The following is a 23,879-nucleotide window of genomic DNA, read 5'->3' as shown; positions in this document are numbered from 1 at the left end:
ACAGGTTCTAGGCTTCTGCCATGCCCAGGAGTTGGCCGGGTTCTGGGGAAGAAGAAGGAGCAACGTGGAGAAGGATTTGTCACCTGGGGAAAGAGCAGGGTGTCTGGTCAGATCAGAAGGTGCCGTCACGGTACCTCATCAAACCTGCCTCCCCCCAGGGGAAGATGCAGTGGTACTCTATGTGCTGCAAAGAAAAGCAAAACCTTTGAAGATGCCAAAATGTGAAATCATTGGCAGTCTAAACTCAGAAGAATAAAATGGTAAGGTCTCACTATTGGAACAGCAAACAAAGGCTTTGTGTCTAGTGCATAGGAATATTTTCATTGATTATATTTGAAATAGTATTTATTACATGTTTTTAAACTTATTTTTAAAGCATGATTTTAAATTTTCTATGAATAAAGTTTGTGTTAATTATCTCTAAAACTAAATTTCTACAGGTAGAATAGAAACAGCATCCATCCTTCAACATAAAGAGAAGGGAGATTTTTGGGGCATCCAGTGAAGGTTTTTGTTCTTAGTAAGCTTCAGCCCCTCTCCTCTGAAGGGCAACGGGTCTGGGAGTGTGGAGGACTCAGCTGCCTGTTCTGCAGGTTCTTGTAGCCAAGAGACTCACATGAACACTCACCACTACAGGCTTCTTGCTGAGAGCTGATCAGAATACAATTAGTTAATGAAATCAGACCTAAAGAGTGATCCATAAAGGATTGTCTGAGCTAGTGTTTCCTTCCAAGGAATGACTAGAAATTGGATTTCCCAGGCAAAGAAAACTGCAGATCACATGGTTAAAGGCTTTGCGTGTCTGAGGCTGTGAAGGCTCCAAGTGAGCACCATGGAGGCTAGGGCTCTGGCTCCATGGCCCCTGACACCAGGGAGAGCAGGTCAGGTCTCATGGGATCAGTGATGAGCCGTGCAGATGATTTTGCACTAGGTGAAGTACAGGAAATGTGCAGGGCTGATGATGCTGCAGCCATCTTGGTGCACTGAGGACACTTTCTCTAAAGCTAGAGAGAATTACAGCCACCATTCTGTGCTATGCTACTACATGGTTTGTAATTAAAATTCTCTGGGACTCTTCTAGGTTTCATCAAATCAATCAAACACCATTTTCTTCTCAGGGTAAGAAACACAACAAAGGTATTTATCGTGCAGAATTTCAATTTTATATTATTTTAGTTCTGCTTCTCCTTTATATTATTATAAGTCTGTAGGAGCTGCTTTTACAAGAAAAAATAATGATTTCAGTTATTTCAATAAAATGTTCCCTTCACTTCTAGGTCGCATGAAGTTTTCTCAATTACAAAAATTATAAGCTGGGTTCTAACAGGTAGTTAACTTTGGAATCAAAGGATGCGCGTTCCAGAGGCAGAGAGATCAAAGTCCACCTGGAAACCAAGCGATCGGAAGTGGGAAACACACGAGCAGGCTGACACGTCAGCTGTGAGATGTGCTCTGCAAAATGAGTGACCAGAAACCTGGCTCCATGTCTGTCCTGAGGAACCACTCGCCCATCCTCCCTCGCTCCCATGATTCTGAGTACTACCTGGCACCACCGGATTCAGACCCCAGAATCATGAAGTACAATGCCTCTTTCAGGGTCCAGAGGACTGCGTTTGGGATCCAGGACCTTCTGTTGGAAGGCCCAGAGGCATCGCAGTGGGGTGCTCAGGGCCCTTGGGCAGTGGCTCTCATTCAATGGCCCTAATTCAAAGTTGCAACTCCACTCTGCACCAGGCCAGTCACAGCTGCAGGTGTGATCCTGGGAAGGTGTAGCTGTGTGAGCCATCCTGGGCTCTGTCCTTGCTGTGGTCATGTCTCTGGGTCTATGAGTTGTACACTATGTCTTGAGCTGGGGTTCAAGCTGGGTCTCAGGAGGGACAGCACACAGCCTGAACTGTGATTGGGAGCATTGGGTCTCGACTTGCAGATCTTGTCCTAGTGTCTGGCAGCTTGCAGAGACTGGGGTCCTGTAAGGCTCAGCAGAAGAAAGAGCCTAGAGATAGCATGGTAAGGAAGTTTCCTGAAGAGAGTGGGATATGAGCTTGAAGGAGCCCTGCCTCGCCTTGCAGGAAGGCCAACTTGCACCCAACCATTTACCAGGTTTTTAGGGGTCACATTCATTCTTCTGTACTACTTGACCCTTCTACACTCCCACCTGGGTGCACTTGGGGCACCAGATTGTCCTCCCAGAGGACATGGTGCACCTGAGGCCCCAGGGGAGCTGGGCAGCCCTAAAGACCTTGCAGTCACCTGCCTCCTCCTGGGGAACTCAGTGCTGTACGCAGCAGCTGCCTCCCTGTTCACTGGAGCAAAGCGAGCCAGAGCCTGAACACACTGTGACACTCAGTTCCAAATGCTGCCTTGGAGGGGAACCAGGCATCAGCAAACCAGACCACACCTGGCTCAGGAGAGAGGACCTGAAGAACTGGCCTGGCCATCAGGGGCAATTTGGAAGCCAGGATGGATTCTGCCTTAAAGTTGCATAAATGTAAACTACAGAAAGATGATTTGCCAAGGGAGAAATAACCATCCTAATCTTTTTGTTCTCCTTCAAGCGTAAGAACTTAATATCTACCTGCTGCCAAATATTAATGTACCCTAAATAGCTATGCTACACCGTGGGACACCATTGGCTCCCAGTTTGCCAGTGTCAACCACACTTAGCAGTGTAGAGAAAGGCAGCCCTCTGCTCCAGTGGCTCCACATAGAATGTAAGACTTTCACTGTGTATTCATGTTTTAAGTTATCAGTACATGTTTTTATGCATGGACCCAGATCTGGAGTCAGGCACAGAGTCAGCAACTCGCATGCTCCTTAGCCACCTGCCTGGAGTGGGGAGGATTTCTGTGTTTCTCCCTTGTGTCTCCGATGAGGAAGACTGCATGCTTTCTATGAAGTCTTTCCCCTTGTTTCCAAATTAGTTAGAAATCACCTCCCAATCTAGTGAAAGCAATTACTCACATGACATAAGCACATTCCTGTGCTGTCCCCAGTAGATACCAAAAGTAAATTCAGAATGAAACTTTACCTTGATGGTCTTTTAATACCCTGAGAAAACGGAGAAAGAGGAAAAGTCCCTGGAGCTGTTTTGTCCTCTTTAGAAATGCAGGGAGGAGAGTCTGAGGCACAGACTCTGGACTTCTGCCTGGCCTGCTGGGGACAGGCAAGGGTTTCATCCACAGAGCTTTCACCTGAGCCTGACCAGTACCCTGAGTGCGGGTCCCATGGGGATATCATTGCACCATTGCCACTCAGCTCAGAGTGTCTTCCACTGCTCAGCCAGGAAGCTGCTGTGCTGGGATGCAGACCAGTTATGTCTCCAGGTGGACCTAGACACTGAGTGAAGGTGTGGAAAGACAGAAGGGCCATTTTTAAGTGGACCATGGATGCCACATACCACAAAGGCTCAGCTTATAGAGCAGGGCCCAGTAGAGCAGCTGAGATGACCCGCCTACAGTGGAAATGTGATGCCTGTGCTTTCTGACCCAACACCTTAGAGCCATGCCCTGTTCTTACTCTGAATGTGTCTGCTCTTGCGTCCCATGAGGCTGGGCACCGTTGAACCCCACAGCTCACTCACTGCTCTATGGCCCTGTCTCCACCCAGAAAGCCCAGATCTTGCTGTCTCGTCACACACTCACCCCTGCCCTGACTTCCACCAGTCACTTGACCTGAGGCAGAACATTCTGCTTCAGAGGGCCTCTCCTCCTCTGGCTGCCAACTCCAGAAAGGCAGAGCTGTGCCTCTACAGTGAGGATGCAGAACTGAGTCCCGGAAGAGAAGGAAAGATGTGTGCACTGAGCCCCAGACTTCCTGGGCATTGTCTCTGTGATTGTCACTTGGTCCTGAGGAATCACTATTCCATTTTATGGGGAAAAAACTTGAGATTCAGACAAAACAAAACTGGTGCAGAAATCCTAGGCCTCCTAGGTGTCCCTCCATTGGTTGATTTGGAGCAAGACATCAACCCCTCAGTACCTACTGTCTCCCCACACAGGAAGCCCCAGTGGACTTTGGCAAAATGGCTGGATCTGTGTATTTGCCAGTAAAGGGAGTTTGTCTCTCCATTATTACCCCATTTACTAATACACTTCCTCTCCTTCATTGCTGGCAGACATGTAGCTAACTGCCAGCTGCCAACAATGGTGGATTCCTCTCTTGTGGGTTTTCCTCCTGGGCATCTTTTACTGTACTCTCCTCATATCCTAGCTGGAGAAGGCTCTTGCTTCCCAGGAAAACTTCTTTTCAAATAGACAGCTCTGATTCAGGTTGCTTCAGCTGTGCAAAAGTGCAGTCATGTCAAATTCTTTGTATCCATGGATATGTGGGAGCCCAAGTTGCCTGCTCAAGATCTGGTGGGGTGAGCCAGGTGGGGCTCAGCTGGGTTGAGTCAGAAGGATGACCAAGAGTGGATGGCCCCCCAGGATGATGGCCTCATACTCCAGGGAGCTGTGCAGGGCATTTGCCAAATTCTGCTTCTTTTATTGTATACCCACAGTGACTCTGTGAAGTAGATACCAATCTTATTTTATACAGTAAGACAGTAAGGTGAACAGACCATAAAGGATGGTGGGGAACCACTCAGGGGCATCTGAGGACACCTGATTATGTGATCCTACTTGTCCAGGGCAAGTGCACAGTGGGATGCAGTTGTGTAACCATGACTCAGCAGAGGTAAACATTCACATGCTGGTTACAGCGTCATGTAAGAATGTAAACACGCGATAACAACCTGTATAGGAATTGTACAGTCAAAATGCAGGCAGCTCTCTTGCCCTCCTGCACTCTGATCTGTTCCACGTTGTGTGCTGCTTTGCTGATGTTTGGCACGTATGCATTTTTTAATCTGTGGTCCTCACCCATGAAAAATCTCTACTGGGTCCCAGAGCAGGGTGACAAGGTTGTTGGCTAGGGAGAAGCATTTAGTGAAAAAGCTAAGATCAAGAGTGAGACGTGTGGGCCTTCACTGGTGAAATGATCTGTTGATGGTGTCTCCTGCAATAGCTCCTTGGGGGGGGGGCTGTGAAGAGTCTGGAGATGTAGCTTTACCTGATGAAGCAGGTCACTCAGTGTAGCATTGGTGACAGTCTTCTCTGGCCTTGCCCTGCTCTCTGGCTCTGCACTCTCTCTGCTTCCTGGCTGCCAGGAGGTGAGGAGCCCTCCTCCTTCACACTTTCTGTCTGATCACAGCAGAAGAGACATGGAGCCCACTGTTCATCTACTGACTCTGAGCCATTGCAAAAGTAGCATCATCTTCTTTAAAACTGGAATTGTCAGGTAATTTGTCACAGCAAGGAAAAGCTAATAAGGCATCAACTTGGATCTCTTATTCTGAGAGAATTTAGGTAATTGGGGAAAGGGATTACATGTGTCTGATTTGAGCAACTTTACATTTATTAAAAACGCTATGTCTAGTAGAGGTTTAGGAACTGCCTAAAGAATAGATTACATTTTGCTAAATTATTTTGACTGAGAAAGAGTCACTATTCCCATGGGGCCTATGGCTTCTCAATCCTGCCCAGAGCAGCATAGGTGATGTCCCTGATCTTTATAGGTGGTCAGGGCGCCCCCTGGGAGTTGCTCCACATTCTGCAGGCCTGAGGTCCAGGGTCTTGGGAGGAGTTTGTGGCTTGCTTTCCCTCATGTGTTCCCCTAATGTCGGGTGCCCAGCTTTTGGCTCTAGATAGCGGTTCTTGTTAGTTTGCAGAGCTCCTGCTGTAAAGGCAAGGACGGATGCACATCTTGGCACTCACCCCTCAGGTCAAGCTTTGGCTGCTGGGCCTTGGCTAGGAAAGTGTGGGCTTTGGAGAATGTGGACAGCGTGGCCTCGTCCCCATCACAATATGTCTGGAAGCGTGAGACTTTCAATCACCCAAATGCACTTTGAATAACATGAAAGTCTCTATTTAGTATAAAGGTTCTCATTTAATATAAAAAGGAAAATCGATGCTCATACAGAGCTATCACCTAAAAAGCAAGCTAATTATTTGTGTCAACACAAGCTTTAAAGCTGGCTTCAGATTCTCCTTTGATTTATGAGATGGGGTGTTTCCCATTTAAATTGGAATTTTATTACAAACACTTTCTTGCAGAATGATTTATCCATGTCAGAAATTAATGGGAATTTCATCCTTTGAAAACTATTTTCATAAATAGCCAGGTGGACCCATGCAACACTGGAACTCAACATTTGCTGGGCCAGTTAGTAGTAAAGATGACTTCATGGTTCAAGATTAATACATTTTTTACAAATTCATCTTTTACACATCAAAGATATCTAGATGATGGATTATGCTAACAAAGCACTTACTTAATTATAATTACTGATGGAGGCAACTTATAAAGAAATTGCTTGATTTAAAGAAATTATGTGCCTCACACAAATCTGCCATTCAAGGAGAGCCCAGTCTATGGAGTGAATATTGCAAATGAAGACAGTGAATTTTTTATGCTTTAACTTTTTTGTTCACAACACTATTTTAAAAGTGAATTAATCTTAGGAGGGGCAGTCACGGGTCATTACCTGTAAGTCTCCCCTGCCCCTGCTTTCAGGAGGGCTCAGTGACAGAGTTGAAGAAAGGATAGTGCAGAAACAGAGGCTGTGGCTCACAGGAAAAAAAAAGGTGGGACGTGAATGTCAATGTAAGTAGTTGTGTGTAATGACGATCATTATGATATAAAGACAATGCTTTTCCATGCTGCTTTTATCTACTAAAAACAAAAACAAAAGCAAGACTCAGACTCTTTGACCAACACTTTCTGCAAAGCCAGGACAGTAACATTCCATGAGCACTGCACAGGGTTTGCTGTGGTCTACGCTGTCTCACTGGCTTTCTACAGCACCCACCACCTCACTCTCCTCTTCATCCTCCATTGATGAAGCCCAGGAGGCCTCTCGCCTTCTCTCTGGTGTTTGTAACACAGTGTAGATTGAACTTCTGGTGTTCTGTCTAGACAGAGAAGAGAGCAAATTTCAGGAAAGGGCCTCCCATGTGCTTAGCACAGATGCACTAGTGGCCTTGAGGTGTCTGGGGAGCCTCTGAGAGGGGCCTGTAGCTTCCTGAGCTGTTGCCCTTCTGCTGCTCTTATCTCTCCAGGTTTTTGGGTTTTCCCGAGATCAGCAGCTGCCCTGGCCTCCACCCTTGAAGCACAGACTCCCAGGCAATGACACTGTCCTCACAGCCAGGGCAGGAGATGCAGCGTCCTGGTGTACAGTGCTCCTGTGAAGCCTCCTGCGCCCTTCTTTAGCAGGGCTTGTGCACCTGTGAGCCCATTTCTCTCTTGGAAGGTGACCTCCGGGCTGAAGCCCACCTGCTGCAGAGGGGCTGCCTGGACATCGTCTGTGGCAGGACACCCCTGATGAAAGAGTCCACTGGCCAAGTGAGAGCTTGGTGTCAGTGAGGCCCGTAGAGGTCTTACACTGAACCCAAGCCCAGCTAACTGCAATGCTTTATCTCTGTTTTGCTCTAGACACAAGTAAAGATGAACTTAAGAGCACAATTTTGTGCTCCTCTTTATTTATAATTTATATTATATACAATTGAAATCCATGTATTTTCATTATATTTAGGTACTCCCTATATAGCATATAGACTTTAATTACAGATATTTAGCTATGCCTAAATTATAAGTGCATAATTGTATATATTTTATCCTTTAATGCTATTTATCTACAAATTGTATAAATGGATAATATCTATAGTATATATTGATAACTGATTCATCTAAGCTCTTGTACTTTTCCTGCAACCAAAGTATTTCTTCCTTTATGCTCCAGTTCATAGCACCTGTGAACTCATTTTCCAAATTCAGCATCTCGTTCAATCATAGACTCGAATGCCAAAGGCCCTGGTGAGGTCTGGGGTCAACACTTAGAAATTTTCCTTTCTATGCTGATTAATTAACAAAGATTTTCAGAGCTCAATCAACACTTCAGAGACAAGTCCACAAATGAACCTAATGGTGATCAGTGGGCAGGCATCCCGAGTCCTGAGCTATGATCACTTAGGGGTGGTGGTAGATCCCTTAATCCAGGGAATTAATAAAGAGAACCAGGAGGGAATTTCCCACCAGCCTGCAGGAGGCATTCCTGCATTCCTGCCCCATGAGAAGCTCCATGAGGTCCCTGTCCCGCATGCCTGCCTATACCATATGGTGGTCATCATGCCAGGACGTGGTCCCAAAAGCAAAAGGCAGAAACAGCAAGCTGAGGAAAGGAAATGCCCAGCCTTGTCTAGGTCTCAGGTTAAGTGAAAATGCCTCCTTTTACTTCTATAAATCTTCAGGACAGTGTATTTGCGGTCAAAAGGGGGAAAGCTAGGGATTTTCTGGAGACACCAGAAACAAATAAAGAAAGCCCGGTTGCCAGTGCTCATGATGGGGTTGGGAATACACTTTGAGGACACAGGTTGTGCCCTGTTCTAGGCCAGGGGACTTCTCAGTGAGCTCAGTCCCCCGCGGGTGGGCTATGGAGCTCTGTCCTCAGCCACTGCCTTTGTGGAGTCGGTGAACATGGCATGGACTTTAAAACATGAAAGGTAGGAGACGTGAAGAACAATGTGTTGGGGAATTGCTAAAACCTCCATGAGGCATGAGGATGATTTGACCTATGTGCCATCTTGCCTGGGAATTATTTACAAATCGCAAAATGTCTTCCTGCCCCACTACTTCGGACTGTCTTCCAGTCAGGTTATGGGCAGTGGGGGCAGCCAGGCCCTGTGGGTGACCTGTGCAGAATGCTGTCCAGCTTGGGGCTGTACTCTAGAGGCCGTGGTGTGGAAGAAGTTTGAGGACTTATGCGTAGTAATATTATTTTTGAAGGCAGTCATAATCCTCTTATTTACAGAGTAGAAGTGGAGTGGTTTTTTCAGTTGACCATTTAATAAATGCATCCTTGTGCTTTATTACTGGTACTCGATTATTAGAAAAGTATAGGAAGCAACACAATCTACCCTGCTGTGAGCACTGGACATTGCTGCAAAGAGAAGTTTCAGAATCACACTGCGTATAGAAGTCTAGATGTTCCAGGTGCTCAGCTGCCACAGCCTGGGGTCTTTGTGTTAAGGCTGACAACTTGTAAATGACTCACTCAGGTGGGCTTTTATACTCAGGGGACATTTTAGGACTAAAAGGGATACACTGATGCACCTGAGCATTTCCATACATTTTGGCAATACATCACTCTTAGTATGTGAATAGACACTGTCCAGACCCTTATGGGTGATTACTGGGTGGTGCGAAGAAATGCAGTAATCCCAATCTGTACCTGTTGACTAAAAGTGAGCAAATTTCCTGCAAACAAGGCTATGCGCTGCATACTGTCGTGGTTCTCACTAACTCATTCATGATTGCCCAAACAGCTGCTTGTGAAAGAATGAGCTTGTATAGTATGTGTTTGTTTCTCGTGTTCACCCTTTTGCATGACCCAACTACCTCAGGGCTGGGAAGGAGCCGGGGCTCCGCGCTCACCCTCCTGCCTGTCACAGCCCCATCCTTACCTTGGAACTGAGCACTGAAGCCCTTGCGCCGATGGTTGCTGTCCGAGGTGAAGTGGAGGCGCAGCCAGTTCTTGCTGCTGATGACAGGGGAGGGAAGGTTTATGCCTGTCAGCCTGCGGAGACAAAGAGGAGAAAGTCTCACTTGTAAACTGGCAGAGGATCACAGGTTAGGGTTAGCTGGAACTGGAAGGGGCCAGCTTTCATATCGAGACGCTTAAAGCAGAGGACATGTGTTAGTTGCCTTTAAATCTTAATGTAATTTGGATAATTTTATCCGTGCCCAAATATAAGTGCTGTGTTGATGCTTGAAGAAATGAAGAGTTTCAAAAATAACTGATGTTGGGTTCTACTTTAATAACAATGGATAGGAGAAGATACTTTCTGATCTCTTATTTCTTCTCCTCAGGACCTCAGTCACAATGAATTACTTCGAAAAAGAAGCAGACAAGTGAAAGCCTCTGCCTGTCTCTATTTGAACACCTGCCATTTCTATTAATTTGAAGTAGGTTTCAAACAAGCTGTTTCTCATGCTTAGTGGCACACGCGTTTCCAGCCTTTGCAGAATCCTCAACCAGGGCTTTCCCTACTATGGCAAAGAAGACCCCATTCGTGAGAGAGATGGTAACTGCCACAAAGATTTGCAATGCAATAAAATTGTTTTAAAAGAAGGTACAGTCATCTATTAAGCTGTTCAGAGTAGCCAGTCCACTCTGGAAACTCGAGGTTAATTCTCAGACAGCCGAGTTGCTCATTCCCACCCTGGCCAATGTGGAGTCATAGCTAGGGAAGAGAAGTTTTTCAGATGGTAAAGCACCTGAAAGAACCAGGCATCCATCCTACTAGAGCATCACTGGCCTGATCCTCTGGGGCTTCTCTTTGTGCTAGGAGACCCCAGACCTGGGCTGAGTTTTGTGAAACTCAGTTTCCAACCTGTAAGTGGATGCAAGAATATCACTGTCCCTAATTGTCCACAGGGGGATGAGTGCAGAAACCTTCATGGCCACAAAAGGTGCAGATGCCCAAGACCCTGTGTGAGCAGCAGAGTGTGTGCCTGTGGAATGTGTGCCCGCCTGTGGATTTTACAGATTCTCCAGGTTACTTATGATACCTGATTTGATGCCAGTGCTATGTAAGCAGTTGGTGTTCTCTTTGCTTCAGAGAATGACAAGAAGAAATGTGTAGCTGTTGAGTGAGCCAGTGTTTGTCTATGCTGCATCTGTGGTTATCTGACACTGGGGCTGTGAAATACGTGGATCTGGAGGCCTGACACCTCTACTTTGGCATTTGAAGGGGTTGGGAAGCCACAGGTGTCAGCATGTCCACATTACATTTCCACGTGACTGGTCCTCACAAGAGTCTGCACTGTGTGATTATGCTGCACTTTGGATGCCAGATCCATGTTCAACAGGACACTCCTGAGTATAGGTAGGGCTGGGCAGGGGCCTGGCCAACTGCTGTCAGTAGAAGCCTGGTAAGCTGCTACCCTTTGTGGCCACTTGGAAGCACAGTGGGGCCCTGTTCAAGCTGAGAATCCCAGTGTTATGCACAGGGTTTGTGGGCACGGGGTGGTTCTGTTGATCCAGGCCCTGCTTATTCTGACACCTGGAGGAAAAGCAGCCTCAAAGGACAGGTGTGGTCCAGCCTTCTGGTATCCAGTACTCAGATTTAAGGGTCAGGTTTTAAAACATGCAGGACCCACCAGAAGATAAAGCCAGAGTTTGCGTGTCGCCAAGTGCAGTGGTGTTCATGGCACTGTCTGAAGTCAATCCTCCGCAAGGGGAGGCAGCCCACTACTCAGATTTGCCTGTTTTCTTGATGTGTGCAGCACAAACTGGTGACAGAGAGGCACAGTGCCCCTGGTACACCGAGGGACCCTTTTGTATTCCCTGGTGAGATCAAGTTAAAATTCTGTAGCCCACGCATTCCTCTGGCTAATAGAAAGAATGTGCGAAGGAAAAATAAATTCTACCTTCAAAAATCTGGCTTCCTCTACATTGTGAACCTTGTATTGTCAAAATCAGTAGTGGGTGATTGCTTTAAGATGCATCTTCTGAATTACTTTATCTAGCTGGAATCATGTTTGGTTTGCATGGCAACATTCATATTGCTTGTGAGCAGATTCTCTATTCATACCCTGTGGATTTGTGAGGGCCTGCCCACAAACATCTGCTTTGGTTGATTCAATGAACTAAAGCTGTAAAGGGCCAGGCAGTAAATTGTGAAAGCTCCAGTAGCTGGGGATGTATTTCCTTGCTGGGTTCCTAGCACCACAAAGTATAGCATTTGTGGGTCAAATCATCTCTGTTGCAACAGGTCAAACTTTGTCACTGGTGTTCAGTGGCAACCCTGATGGTTTGGCTTGTGCTCTAGTGGCTTCTGCAGGACCTGAAATAGTCTGTGTAGCAGAGCCTCACTGTATTTACCCACTCACTTGGCAATGCCCATCATTCGTCTTGGGCCAGACTTAACCATGGGCAATAGTTTGTTCACCCTGACCTCGGTATTTGGAAGGTGTTTGGTAGGAAAGTGGGAGGTGTGTATCAGCCCAGCTTCCTGAACCTTCCTGGAAGGACTCACTGCTACCAACAACAGACACATACCCTACACCCAAGGGTACAGTGAGGAACTTCAAACTTGGCAGTACCAGGGGTTAAGGTTAGAGGCGTTATGTGTGCTGATGCTTTTTAACCACCACAGGGTGTACACCTGTATTGACCCTTACATGGTAGCAGTGGAGATGTACAACTTTTATGTTTTTATGTCTCAATTAGAAATAAAAACATAAAAATGAAAAAAACAAAAACAAAAAAGCATAACTCTTGCACAAATTCCTCCTCTAGGGGAATCAACCTGAACACTCTGTTACCCTTCCCCCTTGGTTGAAGGTAAGGTGTGGATGAGTCTGCAAAGCAGATGGATGTGTCTGGGAGTTAACAGCACCACATGTGTTCTGGTGCGAGAAGGAGGAGGCATGCCCTGTACAAGGCTCACCCTTAGGGTTCTGGGTTATCCTGTCAGTATTCGCAGAGTTCCTTCTGTCATTCAACCCAAGTTCATGCTATCAAGCCAGTTGCTCCTCACTGCACTGACCTCAGGGGAGCTGATCACCAGATATACTGGAGGATGATTTGGATATGAAATAAGGTCAGGAGTAAAGGCCTGAAGACCTTCCCTGCCCCACCTCTACCCAGATGGCAAGGGAGTTCCACTCCAGCCAGATTTCTTTTGTTAGTTTGATTATTTTTTGACGTAGTCTTTTGCTATGTAGTTCAGGTTGGCTTTGGACTTGTTTTATGGCCCAGGCTGGCCTCTAATTTGTAAAGATCCTCCTGCCTCAGCTTCGTGATTCCTAGGTTACAAGCCTCCACCACCATGGCCAGCTTTGAGCCAGATTTCTAGGGGATCTGCATAATAGGGAGCTTTTTGTGTTCACTTAAACCATCAAGTTTGTGTTGGTTTGTTATGGTGGGAACAGAAAATGAAAATCTTATCTCTATGTGCATGTATAAAATATGTGCAGCTTTTACACGAAGCAGGCTTAAAACCAAACTAGCAGAAGCTGCAGATACCATCTCTTCCTGAGGGAATCTCCTGTCTCACTGCCCAACAGTCCCGGAGGAAAGGCAATGGTAGGGAACCTCATCACTCTCTGTCTGGCATGGCTCACAGACCAGTGTGCGTGAACTCCCTCCGCATTCCCAGGGATCTGTCCACCCACTGGCCTGTGGGCAGTTTCGGAAGAGTCTCAATAGTTTTTGCACTGGCCCGAGGACTTTGTGCATCAGCAAGTCTGTTGGGTTTCCCTTTCTGATACATAAATAACCAGCATGAGACCAGGGGGCAAGGACAAGGGGGCAGCTGGGTTGGAATCTCAGGACAGGCACTGGGGGGGGGGCCCTCAGTGGATTGTGGCATGCAGGCCACTTTCCCTCCTCGCTGCACCAGCAGGCCCTCCCCTGTGGCCACAGCATGGGGAATCAGCAGCGGGGAGTGAGCAGCAAGGAAGGAGAGGAGCCCTGCAGGGACCCCACAAAGTTGCCTTCCCATCAGCAAGTAGGTCAGGAGGCCCAGAGAGCCCATCAGGGGATGCGGCTGGGGAGCCAGGCCCACTCTTATCTTTCTCTACCAGGGCTGAATTAAGCTGTTTAAACCACTGGCAAGTTTATTTTCCTTCGAAAGACTGAACATGGCTCGCTTCTGCTAAGAGTAAAAATAATTGTAGGGCTCCTGGGACCCTTCAAGCTGCGGCGGGCAGCTTTGAGCCAGAAAAGAGCGGCAAGCTGCTCCACTTTCTCCAAATAGTTCCACCATCGATTTTAGGGTTCTATTTATAATCCACTCCTCACTTATTTTCACCTCGCTTTCCTTTCTTTGCTCCTCTGTGATGTGGGGTTGAGCTCCTTGCTCCTCCAACACTTCCCAGTGCCCCGAGTTTTGCTTATGCAATCTGAAAAACGTGGAGTCAGTTTATCGAGATAATTTCCTGAATTTCATTCGGAAATGCTAAAGGATTTCGAACTCCGTCTGTGTGAATGCCTCTGAGATGGAAAACTAAATGTCTTACGTTTTTAGGAAATTGTCGCAGAAATCACAAGGGTTCTTCTATAGTGAAATATTTTCTAGGATGATTAAGAAGCCAGATGACATTAGGACAGATTTTAAATTACCACTTCTCCCTAGGTGGCTGAGGGACTTAACAAACCTGCCACTTCAAAGAGACTGAGTACTTGCAGATTCGGCCAGAGACTCCTACAGGGTATCTGTTAATTTTCCCTGCATTCCCAGGGATGTGGGATCAAGTCAGCTTTGAGTGTGACACACCGTGGTCCCTTTTTCCTTAGAATGGAATAGAATGACCTGGCTGCGCACAGAGCTCGGGAGACAGGAGGCTTCACACTGGCTCCCTGTGGGTGAGCCTCCAATTCACACACCTGCCATGCCTTCCCTTGGGTACTGAGAAAAGGCACAATGCAGGAAAAGGCCATTCTTATCTTGCAAGAGCATGGAAAAAGCTAACCCAGTGCATGTGTTTTGAGCCACACAAACATACCTGTACACACATAAGCCTGCATATATACATTCTTATGACCGTATTCATGCATATTTACACACACTTCTAGAAACTTAAACCACACTTGTTTACACACATGTGTATACTCTCGGGAAGATGTCATCCTCAACAAGAACAAGAACATCCTCAACAAGAACCCACTACTGATTTTGACAATACAAAGTTCACAATGTACAGGAAGCCAGATTTTTGAAGGTAGAATTTATTTTTCCTTTGCACATTCTTTCTATTAGCCAGAGGAATGCGTGGGCTACAGAATTTTAACATGATCTCACCACGTAATACAAAAGGGCCCCTCGGTGTACCAGGGGCACTGTGCCTCTCTGTCACCAGTTTGTGCTGCCCATAGCAAAACAAGAAGTCACCCAGAGCGTATCTAAAAGGAGACCACAGGAAGCTTCTCTGTTAGCAAATCTTTTCATCAAAGATTTCATCAAAAGTAAGCTGGCAGACAGCCATGCCCCCACCTGCCCTGGCACCAGGGCTTAGCTCTAAGAAAGGTCTTTTTTCTGCTGGACAAGCTTTTCTCTCCCTAGTCCTGCTTTCTTCTACTGATTTCCTGAGACTCCAGCAGGAGGCAGCAGAAATGTCCACCCTGCCCCTCTCCTGCCTCAGGTCCTTAGGAGCAGCATTCTCTGTGTGGCTTCATGTACCTGTACTTCCTCATCTCAGACCTAGCCCTGTGCCCTTGAGAGGCTCCTCATGAAGCTGCTCCCTCTTCTCCCCTCATCTCCTGCCTACATACCTCAGACAGGAGCCACAAGGAAACTGAGACCTTCACAGATGATCAATATGTGCTCCACAGTGTGTGGTTGGGCAGAGGCACGGCTGCAGTTACCCAGAGAAGAGAGTGCAGGTGGATCACCATGCAGCTGGATTGCTGCGCAGGTGGGTTTCTGTGCAGGTGTGTCCCCGAGCAGGTGTGTCCCTGAGCAGGTGGGTTGCTGTGCACATAGGTCTCTGTGCTGGGTCCCTGTGCAGGTGGGTCTCTCAGTAGGAGAGTTCCTGAGCAGGTGGGTCCCTGCAAAGACGGGACCCTGTACATGTGGGTCCCTGTGTAGCTAGGTCACTGCCCAGGTGGGTCAGCATGATCCTGGGAGCCTGAAGCTATGCCAGGAAGGGTGGCTTCTTAGGAATGTGAGTCCAGGTTGAGCTTTGTTGGTGGAGTGGCTGGATTTGGGCTGGGAAGGGCTTGTTTTAATAAATAATTGCCAGGGTGGAAATGAGGAGAAACCCTAAATAAGTCACTCTTTTTAAAGCCTCAGTAGTTCCAGAATTCCTGCAGACAGAGGTCCAGTTTCCCAGCACACTGAAGACCATCAAAAAATTGAAATATGGCATTTCTTTTTACTCTCAAAAATATTTCCCAATAGTAAATTAAGCCTTTTTAGGTTGCCTAGAAAATTTCTAATTTTGCTAGGAGGAAATGAAGTCCTCCTTCCACTGACTTGGGTGGTCTGTGTGTGTCCACATTCTGTGTGTGTCTCTCTAGATGTGGGCTACTGGGATGTTCTAGTTCCAGGATCTTAGAGGAATCTACCTGAATTTTGAAAAAAAAAAAAAAAAAAGTTCCAACCCTTAGGCAGAATGACCTGGCACACACTGGGAAAATCACTGCTAAGCATTGGAGCAGCCACCTTTGGCTCTGTGGCCCTCTGGCCTGTGAGTGGAGCCCTGGGGCTCATGTCAAGTTGGATGGAAACCATGTCCCTAGGCCTTTGTGGGTTACAGCCGTGGACACAGCATGGAAGGGACATCTGGTATTTGAGGAGGGAGATTCCACTTAAATTGCTTTCAGGAGGTGTGCGGTCCTTTGTCCTTGTGGCTGAGGAGTCACCCTGGGGTGACTGAGTACTAAGTACCTCAAGGGCAGGAACTAAGCACCCAGCACTCTGAGGGCTGAAGGGACACACGTTAGCATCATGCTGAAGGGACAGGAGTGATCTCTGAGGTCCCCAGGGAATCCAGCTGGGCAAGGAGGTCCCAGGACACTTGCTCCACAATGAAGAGCATTTCTTGTTTCCTCTGCTCCCAAAAGTGACTCTAGGTCCCTGCTGAGCTGAGGCTGGAAATTAGAGGAGGGCCCTCTACCAGGAGGCAGAGCCCATGCAGGAAACGCCCCATTATGACCCTGTGCAGCTGTGAATCTGCCATAACCTGGTCTGACCCAGATATGAACCATTGAAATCAACCAGAAGGCAACACAGCAGGCCGTGCAATTCCTCCTGGCAGCCAGCAACTGCTGCGCTTACCCAATTCCACGCTGGAGGAGCCTGCACGCCCTCTTAGGGAGCTGGGGAGGGGCCTCCACTCCCAGCACCTGGGCCTCGTGTCCACTCCCCGCCGCCACACCATGGACATCAGAACCCTGGGGTGCCCTACCTAGAAGCGAGCATTTTCCCCCACCTTGATTTCTGCGGAAGGAACATGCACACCAAGACTGGATGAGCTTCTGGTCCACTAGCCCGGGACTCTGCCTGAGATGGCTTCTCAGCACTATCACAGGACCTGTTCTCCTTCTCCATCGTGGCATCCTGACGTGGCACACTCAGAAGGCTGGCAAGAGCACCAGAGTTCCGGAGGCCACAAGTCCCAGACTGAGCTGGATCCCATTTCCGGTGAGCACCGAGTCCTGGTTTGCACACGGGGCCTTCTTGGCATGCCCTCGGAGGTGGAGAAGGAATGGGGTGTTTCCTGGGCCCCATTTACAGAAAAGGCCCCCTCCTAAAGTGCGACTGCAGCCTCCTAGCCTCCTAGAGAGAAGTCCTCCCTACCCTGCCTACTCCGGGATAAGCATTTCAACCCATGAGTTTGGCGGCCACCAACATTCAGTCCACAGCCAACCCTCACGCTAATTTCTAGCCAAAGAATTCAAGGCTTGTGAGTCTGATTGCTTGTGCATCACTTGGTGGGAAAATAATTATTGCCTTCCAGGATTTTTGTGAGGACAAGGAGGAGCAGCTTCACTGGACTCCAGGCTCACTCTCTCTGTGCTGAATTCCAGCAGCAGCATCTTCACAGATCTCCCACTCGACAAAAGTAACCAAGAAGTGAAGATGGTGATGAAAAAGTGTTTCACTCAGAGTGGACTTGAACCCAGAGACAGGTCCACTCATCACTTGTATCATAAATTTATCGTCATATTTGACCCATACCATATTTGTTATAATTAGTATGCAATTTACGAGCATCCAAACCCAACTGGAGGTCTGCAGGGCTAAGGAACTTGCTCAGTGTGGCAGAGCCAAGAACCTGCTCTGGACCTAATCCCAGGTCTCCTTTCTATTAATTCTATCTCTGGTAAATTTACTTCTTACCCTACCTACCTTTACTTGGGGCTTTGACTATCTTCCTAAAATACCTATTAATCCATACAACTCCTTGTCTGAAAATGTCCACTGTCCATCTTCTCTGGACTGAAATCTACAGCCTCTAGTGGCATGGCCCTGCCTGACCCTCTCACCTTCTGCTGTTCTTTCTTAAACGAGCTTTGGCTCAAATGCCACCAGCCCTTAGTTCTTAAGATTGCCTCCCCCAGAATTGGTGCATTCTCATTTATTGGGGGTTAGCATCAAGCATGGTTCTTAGCGCCAGTTGCTTGGAAGCTGTCTTCTCCCTAGATGCCAGGCACAGGCTCTGAGAGAAGAGACTGTCTCGCGCTCACCACGGAACTCCACTGTGCCTAATGTGTGCTGCGCTGCACAGCTGGCCAGGCAGTTAGTGAATAAGGGGATGGATGTCAGGCACTGGAGTCAGCATTAATCTTTCATTGCCCTTGTTAGCTTCCCATGTGAATTTTTTTCTGCTTTCCCCTAGTTAGTTTTCTGTTCTGAGCCTATTTCAAATTCTTACTGTTCCTTATGAACTATGGAACACAGAGATAGAGACTATTAAAAAATCATTTGGGCTATGTTATAGGTTTAAAGAAAAAAGAACACTACCTTGAATTTTGCTAATTAGCCTAAAATTTTAGCAAAAGAATTGGCACTTGGTAAGTGCAATGTAGGTTACAGAGTCAATTTGTAAACCTCGATCCATTTATTCACACAAAAGAGAAGTGTACTAAAGGGTTTTAGAGAAAAGACTTGGAAAAAAGATTGTAAAGCCAGCTGAAAATTTATATTAAATATTGGGAGACTTAAATCAGAAGAAAGACAGATCAAGAGAAGAGAAATTCAGGAGAGGGGACCCACACTGACTCCCAGATAAAAATCCCTGAGACTCCTGACAGAGAAGACACAGGGAAATGGGAGTGGGGAGTCGAACCCAGCCGCTGACTAGTTAAAAAACTGTTTCCTGAAGGGACAGAAAACAAACATGTATATCGATGATTCCATGAAGAGGGCGAGGTCTCAGAACTAGGGATACAGCTCAGTGGTGCGGTGCCTGCCTGGCAGTGTGAGGTTCTGAATTTGATCCCAAATACCAAAACAAATGATGGTTGAAGCAGCTCCCCAAGGGCACCCTAACATCATAAGCAGAGAGAACTATAAGAGGGCACCTTAAAATGCTCTTGACTCAGATGCTTGCGCTGATGCCAATGGTGGGTCCTTAAATGTTCCCAGGTGCTAGGGATGCACAGACCAAGGGCTGTGGAAGTAAGCTCCACATTCTGAATGCTGTGTGTACTGCACTAGAGAATGTTTTGTTTCCTCACCTATAAAAAGTCCCCAAGAAGTACTTGAATCAGGTCTGATGGTGCACAGCTGTGGTGGTGTAGTCCCAGTGCCATGTGAGGTTGGAGCACAAACATGACAACTTCAGACATGTCTTAGGCCACATAGAGACCTAGGGAGACCCTATCTCAAAAACAGTTGGAAAGGGGTTGAGGATACAGTTCAGTGCAAAGGCCCTGGGCTCAAACCCAGTACACAAACAAAAAGTTCCATCGAGGACATGTTCCCTACACACCTCTCACTCAGCAAGATACACCGAGAGGCTTATTACCCTCACCCACGTGCTGATGATAACAAGCCTGTGTGGTCAGCTAGGCATCCCTTAAGTACTCCAGACAACATGCCTACCTCTGACCTGGACCACTCCATCCAGACACCAGCAGCCAGGTTGTCTGAGTCAGCTTTCCTTGTGGGATGCAACCCCTGACAGCCACAGTGCAAAGGAGCAGACATTCAGTTTTGCGCACAGTTTCACAGGGTCCAGTGCACGGTCAGCCAGCTCCAAGGCAGGAGCACCATGGCAGAAGAACATGCTGCGGAGCAAAGCTGCTCAGTTCATGAGGCCAGGAACTGAGCACAAGAACGGTGCCAGAAGGGAAGGGGCCAGAGACTGGATGCTTCCCCAGGTTCAGACTCCAAGACCCAGCAAGACACGCCCAGAAGAAGGTCTCATCAGTCCCCTGGGCTGCTCTCAAAGCTAATCAAGCCTACACTCTTCCCCAACCACATCAGCTTAGGAACATTCATATAAACAACTCACTTCTCATGCCTTTGTGTGCTTCTCCCGTTTTCCTCATCCGTGTCTTCCACTTTGCACACTGTTCACACTTCGTTCATGAGCATCTCACACAGTCTGTACTTCCAAGACAGACTCACACCTGGGCTTGTCCTCATTCATGAGGATGTGGTGACCACACCCAGGCCATGTTTCCTCTTTGTTGCTCTCTCAAGAGGCCTCATGGGAAGCACTGTACCTTGGGTTGAAACCCTCCCAGGCCACTGGTCTCCCCAAGTTATACCTCAAAACATAAGAGCTCTTATGCATCAATCCCACCTCCTTTTCCTCCTCCTCAGTCCATCTGCCTGTGTTTCTTGCCCACATTTAGCCTGGACCACACTGGATTCTTGCCACACCTTGAACCCACTAGGACATTTGACCTTGCAATGTCCTCTGCCTAAAATTCCAGCTCTCTTTCTCTTCATGTGACTTTGACTCTGTGTCACTGACACTGTAGCATCCACACTGCACCACACTCAGCCTAGTCCCCTCTGTCCCCCGAGGCATTCTCCCTACAGAGTCATTCCCCAGAGAGAGAGATGACATCTGGATGGCAGACGCAGATCCTTGACAGATGGATAAAGACAGGTGATGGATCAATAGGTGATAGTTGTGGACACATGGAGAAGTGTGGAGGGTGGATACACAGAGATAGATGACAAGGGAGATCAGCTCAGTGTTAGATGACAGATGCAGACTTACCAATATCTGTGTCTACACCCATAGGCATCTGTACACATGTACACATTTTCATGTATGAATGCATGTTGTTCGATTCTTGGTTTTATCTGGATTAGGCCACGTGTGCAGGACACTCTGACTCCAATCCTCAAGGGAAACTGGTACCCAACCACCATATCTCACCTGTCTCCATGCTCTTCCCTCCCCTCTCCATCTCCCCATCTCTATCTCTTGGCTACCTCTGTGCTTCCCACTTTATACCTTTAGTCTGGCTTTCATTTATGCTTTGGGTTTTTGCTTTCCCTGTGGAATTTGAGCTCCTGGAGAGCATGAGGCTCTGGCTGCTTTCTGCTCAGTACACTTTAAGTGCTCAGAGAGTCTTGGTCGCATGAGGTTCAGTCACCTTGCTCTGGCCATGACTCAGCCAGCAGTGCCCGTGGTGATCTGGCCCCTGAAGGATGCTGGTTCCGGCTGCCCTGTCAGGGACAGTGGGGCTGTCCTGGTGTCCTGGTTCTCTCAAAGAAGATGGATGGCTCACTTTGAGGGCCATAGAAGCTGCAGGAAACAGTGGCCCATCTTCCATGCATGCTTGGCCTAGCTGAAGTCCTCCTGGAATGAGGCTGCTACCCATGCCTTGTGGCCACATTGGCTTTCTTGGGAGCTGCTCTGAATTCGAACCATGGCATGGACACCACAGTGTCCCTCAGTCCTTGTGTAACAAATTCTTCAAGTCTCTCCAGGGACATGGGACTGGAGAGCCATAGGCCTAGAGCAGTGTCTTGAAATGGACATTGAGAGCCAGTGAGGGGTCAGGAGCGCACATCTCTAGATGGATGGGGAGCCTCAGGAAGCCTGATGGGGTGCTAGACAGTGCCTGCAGAGGCCGGGAACCTACTCTTCTTCCCTCTGAGGCTTGCTGCTGCATCCTGCTCAGGCAACCACCCAAAGCTAATCTGTCCTAGGTGTCATAAGTATCCTAAGTGTCCTTGCTTATGAAAGGTCTGTGATCACTGGAACCCTCAAGCCCTGAATTGTTTTGTCAAGAGGTTGAAAGATCAGAAACACAGGAGAGAAGCATGACCCTTGGCCGGTGAAAGCCTGGTGCCCCCACATGCCTCTCCGGCTTGGCTCGCTCAGGCCTCCATTCCTTCTCCCCGCTTCTGAAAAGCTCTCACTGGACTGGGCACTGTCTGCACTTGGCTGGCACGGGCAGTGAGCAAGCTGCCATTGAAAAGAAACAGAAAAGGAAGGAAGTGAGAAAGGGAGAGAACATGAGGGAGAGGAAAGAAAATGTTCAGAAGAAATGGAAAGTAATAGGAAAGAAAGGTGAAAGAAGAGAAGAGAAGGGAAGAGAAGGGGAGTGAAGTGGAGGGGAGGGAGGGAAGGGCAAGAGAAAAACCAAAGTTGGCCCCGGGGGCCTCTCCCAACTCATGCTTTGGGGTTTCTCTAGCTGGAGCATGGAGTGTCCCCCTGCAGGTTTCCTGCCTCCTCTTCCCAGCTCCACACTTTCTCTGAGTTATTTCTGGATGGACTGGTGCTCCCTGAGGGTCACAGCTGCCCAGGGACCTTCCAAAATGCACCCTTCCTTTGGCAAGATCTCTAGAATTTGGTTTGAACAGGATCGCCAGTGGTTGTGCGCAGTCATCTCATTTCACCCTTTAGGTTTCATTTCTCCTGACTGCCTCAAAATTTATCATTTCTCCTCAAATACACGGTTGAGAAACCAAGTTGCTTAAGGCATTTGTAAGAAAAGTAGGGCAGGAGTTCCCTGATAAAGAGCAATCCCCTAAGAATGCATTTCTGGAGGAAGGTGAAGTCCGACTGGTATTGTTTGATCTGGGACAGTGCCCCAGGCTCAAAATTTGGGGAACATCAATGTTTGGGTGATCAACATTTTCCTAACAAATCCCCATTTCTATTGTGCCCCATACTATATGTAAAGCTATCCTGCATACCTCTTTACACCCAGATTTTGGGGAAAGGAAGAATTTTCTCTACATTTCTTTGGTTGAGTATTTGAAAGGTTGTGTGAGACAGAACTGTTTACATCCTGACGCATAAGAAATCAAGGGAAATATCTACCTGCAGGAGCTTCTAGGATCTGGGCTGAAAACTTTCCATTGCATTACATGTCTTTCTTATTTCAAGAAAGCAGCACACCTATGAATTATCAGGACCTAAGATGGATCAGGCTTCAGAAAGGACAAACACCAGCTGGCCTCAGACTCGCAATGATCCTCCCCGCCTCAGCTTCACAAATGCTGGAACTGTAGGCATGAACTACCTAGCCCAGCTTTGTGTGGCCTTTTTAAAGCATTCTACATATCTTAAAATTATTTTCCTATATTACTCACTTTCATTCAAGAATTAATGTAATATTACCCTATTACATGAGCCAAAGAAATTAACAATATGCTTGACTTAAATATCTAAAAGCAATTATAATCATGAAAAACTTCGTGTTTTCATAAAATATGAATGATGACAGGGTTAATATTTTGAGTTTCATCTGCGATGGAAAATTCAAGACAAAACAGCCATATAATGTATCTGTGTGCATTTCTGTGCGTGCATACACATGGCAGGGATAGGGCTCCATTCAAGTCAGTGAAATATATCATGAAGTAACTCTTCATGAGCACTCAGAAAGAAATATAAGCATTGTGAAATAAATACTGATGTTGGAAATGGTGAGATGTACTTAATGGGGAGAAGAAATTATATTTGCATGATATATTGTCCAATGTTTTGAAAATTTCTAGTTTTCAAACTTTAGAATACTTAAAACTTAGAAATCTCAATTTAGTTAAAAGACTGCTAACTTCCAACCCTATTTTTCCAAATGTTCCTGGTATTCACAAGTGCTCCCAGTTTTGTGAGAAATGCCTTTTGTGTCTTTCATTGAAGTCCCTTTGACTTACTGCTTGGTATTAAATAAGTAGGGATGGACTGATACAAATCTTACCATCTGGATACAAATTATATGCATAAATCAATATCAAAAGTTCAGAGCTAATGGCACCCTTTCTCTCCCCATGTAAACGGAGAAAGATTAATCAAATCAGTATTCTCCAGCCTTTTCATGCTCAGAACACTGGTGATGAGGCTCAGCAATTAGTTTGTATTCCGCAAATGAGTAGACTGGAATAACAGTTGTTCGTTAGAATGAAATTTTG

At 47.1% G+C, this 23,879-nt stretch overlaps 1 protein-coding gene across 2 annotated transcripts in view; it reads right to left on the bottom strand.

Annotated features, from left to right (window-relative positions):
- Positions 1 to 23,879, bottom strand: part of Csmd1 (CUB and Sushi multiple domains 1) — a 1,477,900-nt gene that overhangs the window by 480,619 nt on the left and 973,402 nt on the right. For both annotated transcript variants that reach the window (XM_063234987.1, XM_063234988.1), the window contains exon 6: positions 9,498 to 9,610. In XM_063234987.1, coding sequence (XP_063091057.1) covers positions 9,498 to 9,610 — 113 coding nt within the window. The remainder of the gene's footprint in view (positions 1 to 9,497; positions 9,611 to 23,879) is intronic.

The sequence above is a fragment of the Cavia porcellus genome, unplaced genomic scaffold (assembly GCF_034190915.1).
Source record: "Cavia porcellus strain 051 isolate PalLab524CR breed Dunkin Hartley unplaced genomic scaffold, mCavPor4.1 scaffold_24, whole genome shotgun sequence".
In the NCBI taxonomy this organism is placed as follows: domain Eukaryota; kingdom Metazoa; phylum Chordata; class Mammalia; order Rodentia; family Caviidae; genus Cavia; species Cavia porcellus.
The sequence above is the reverse complement of the archived record's forward strand: the minus strand, read 5'-3'. Positions and strand labels throughout refer to the sequence as shown.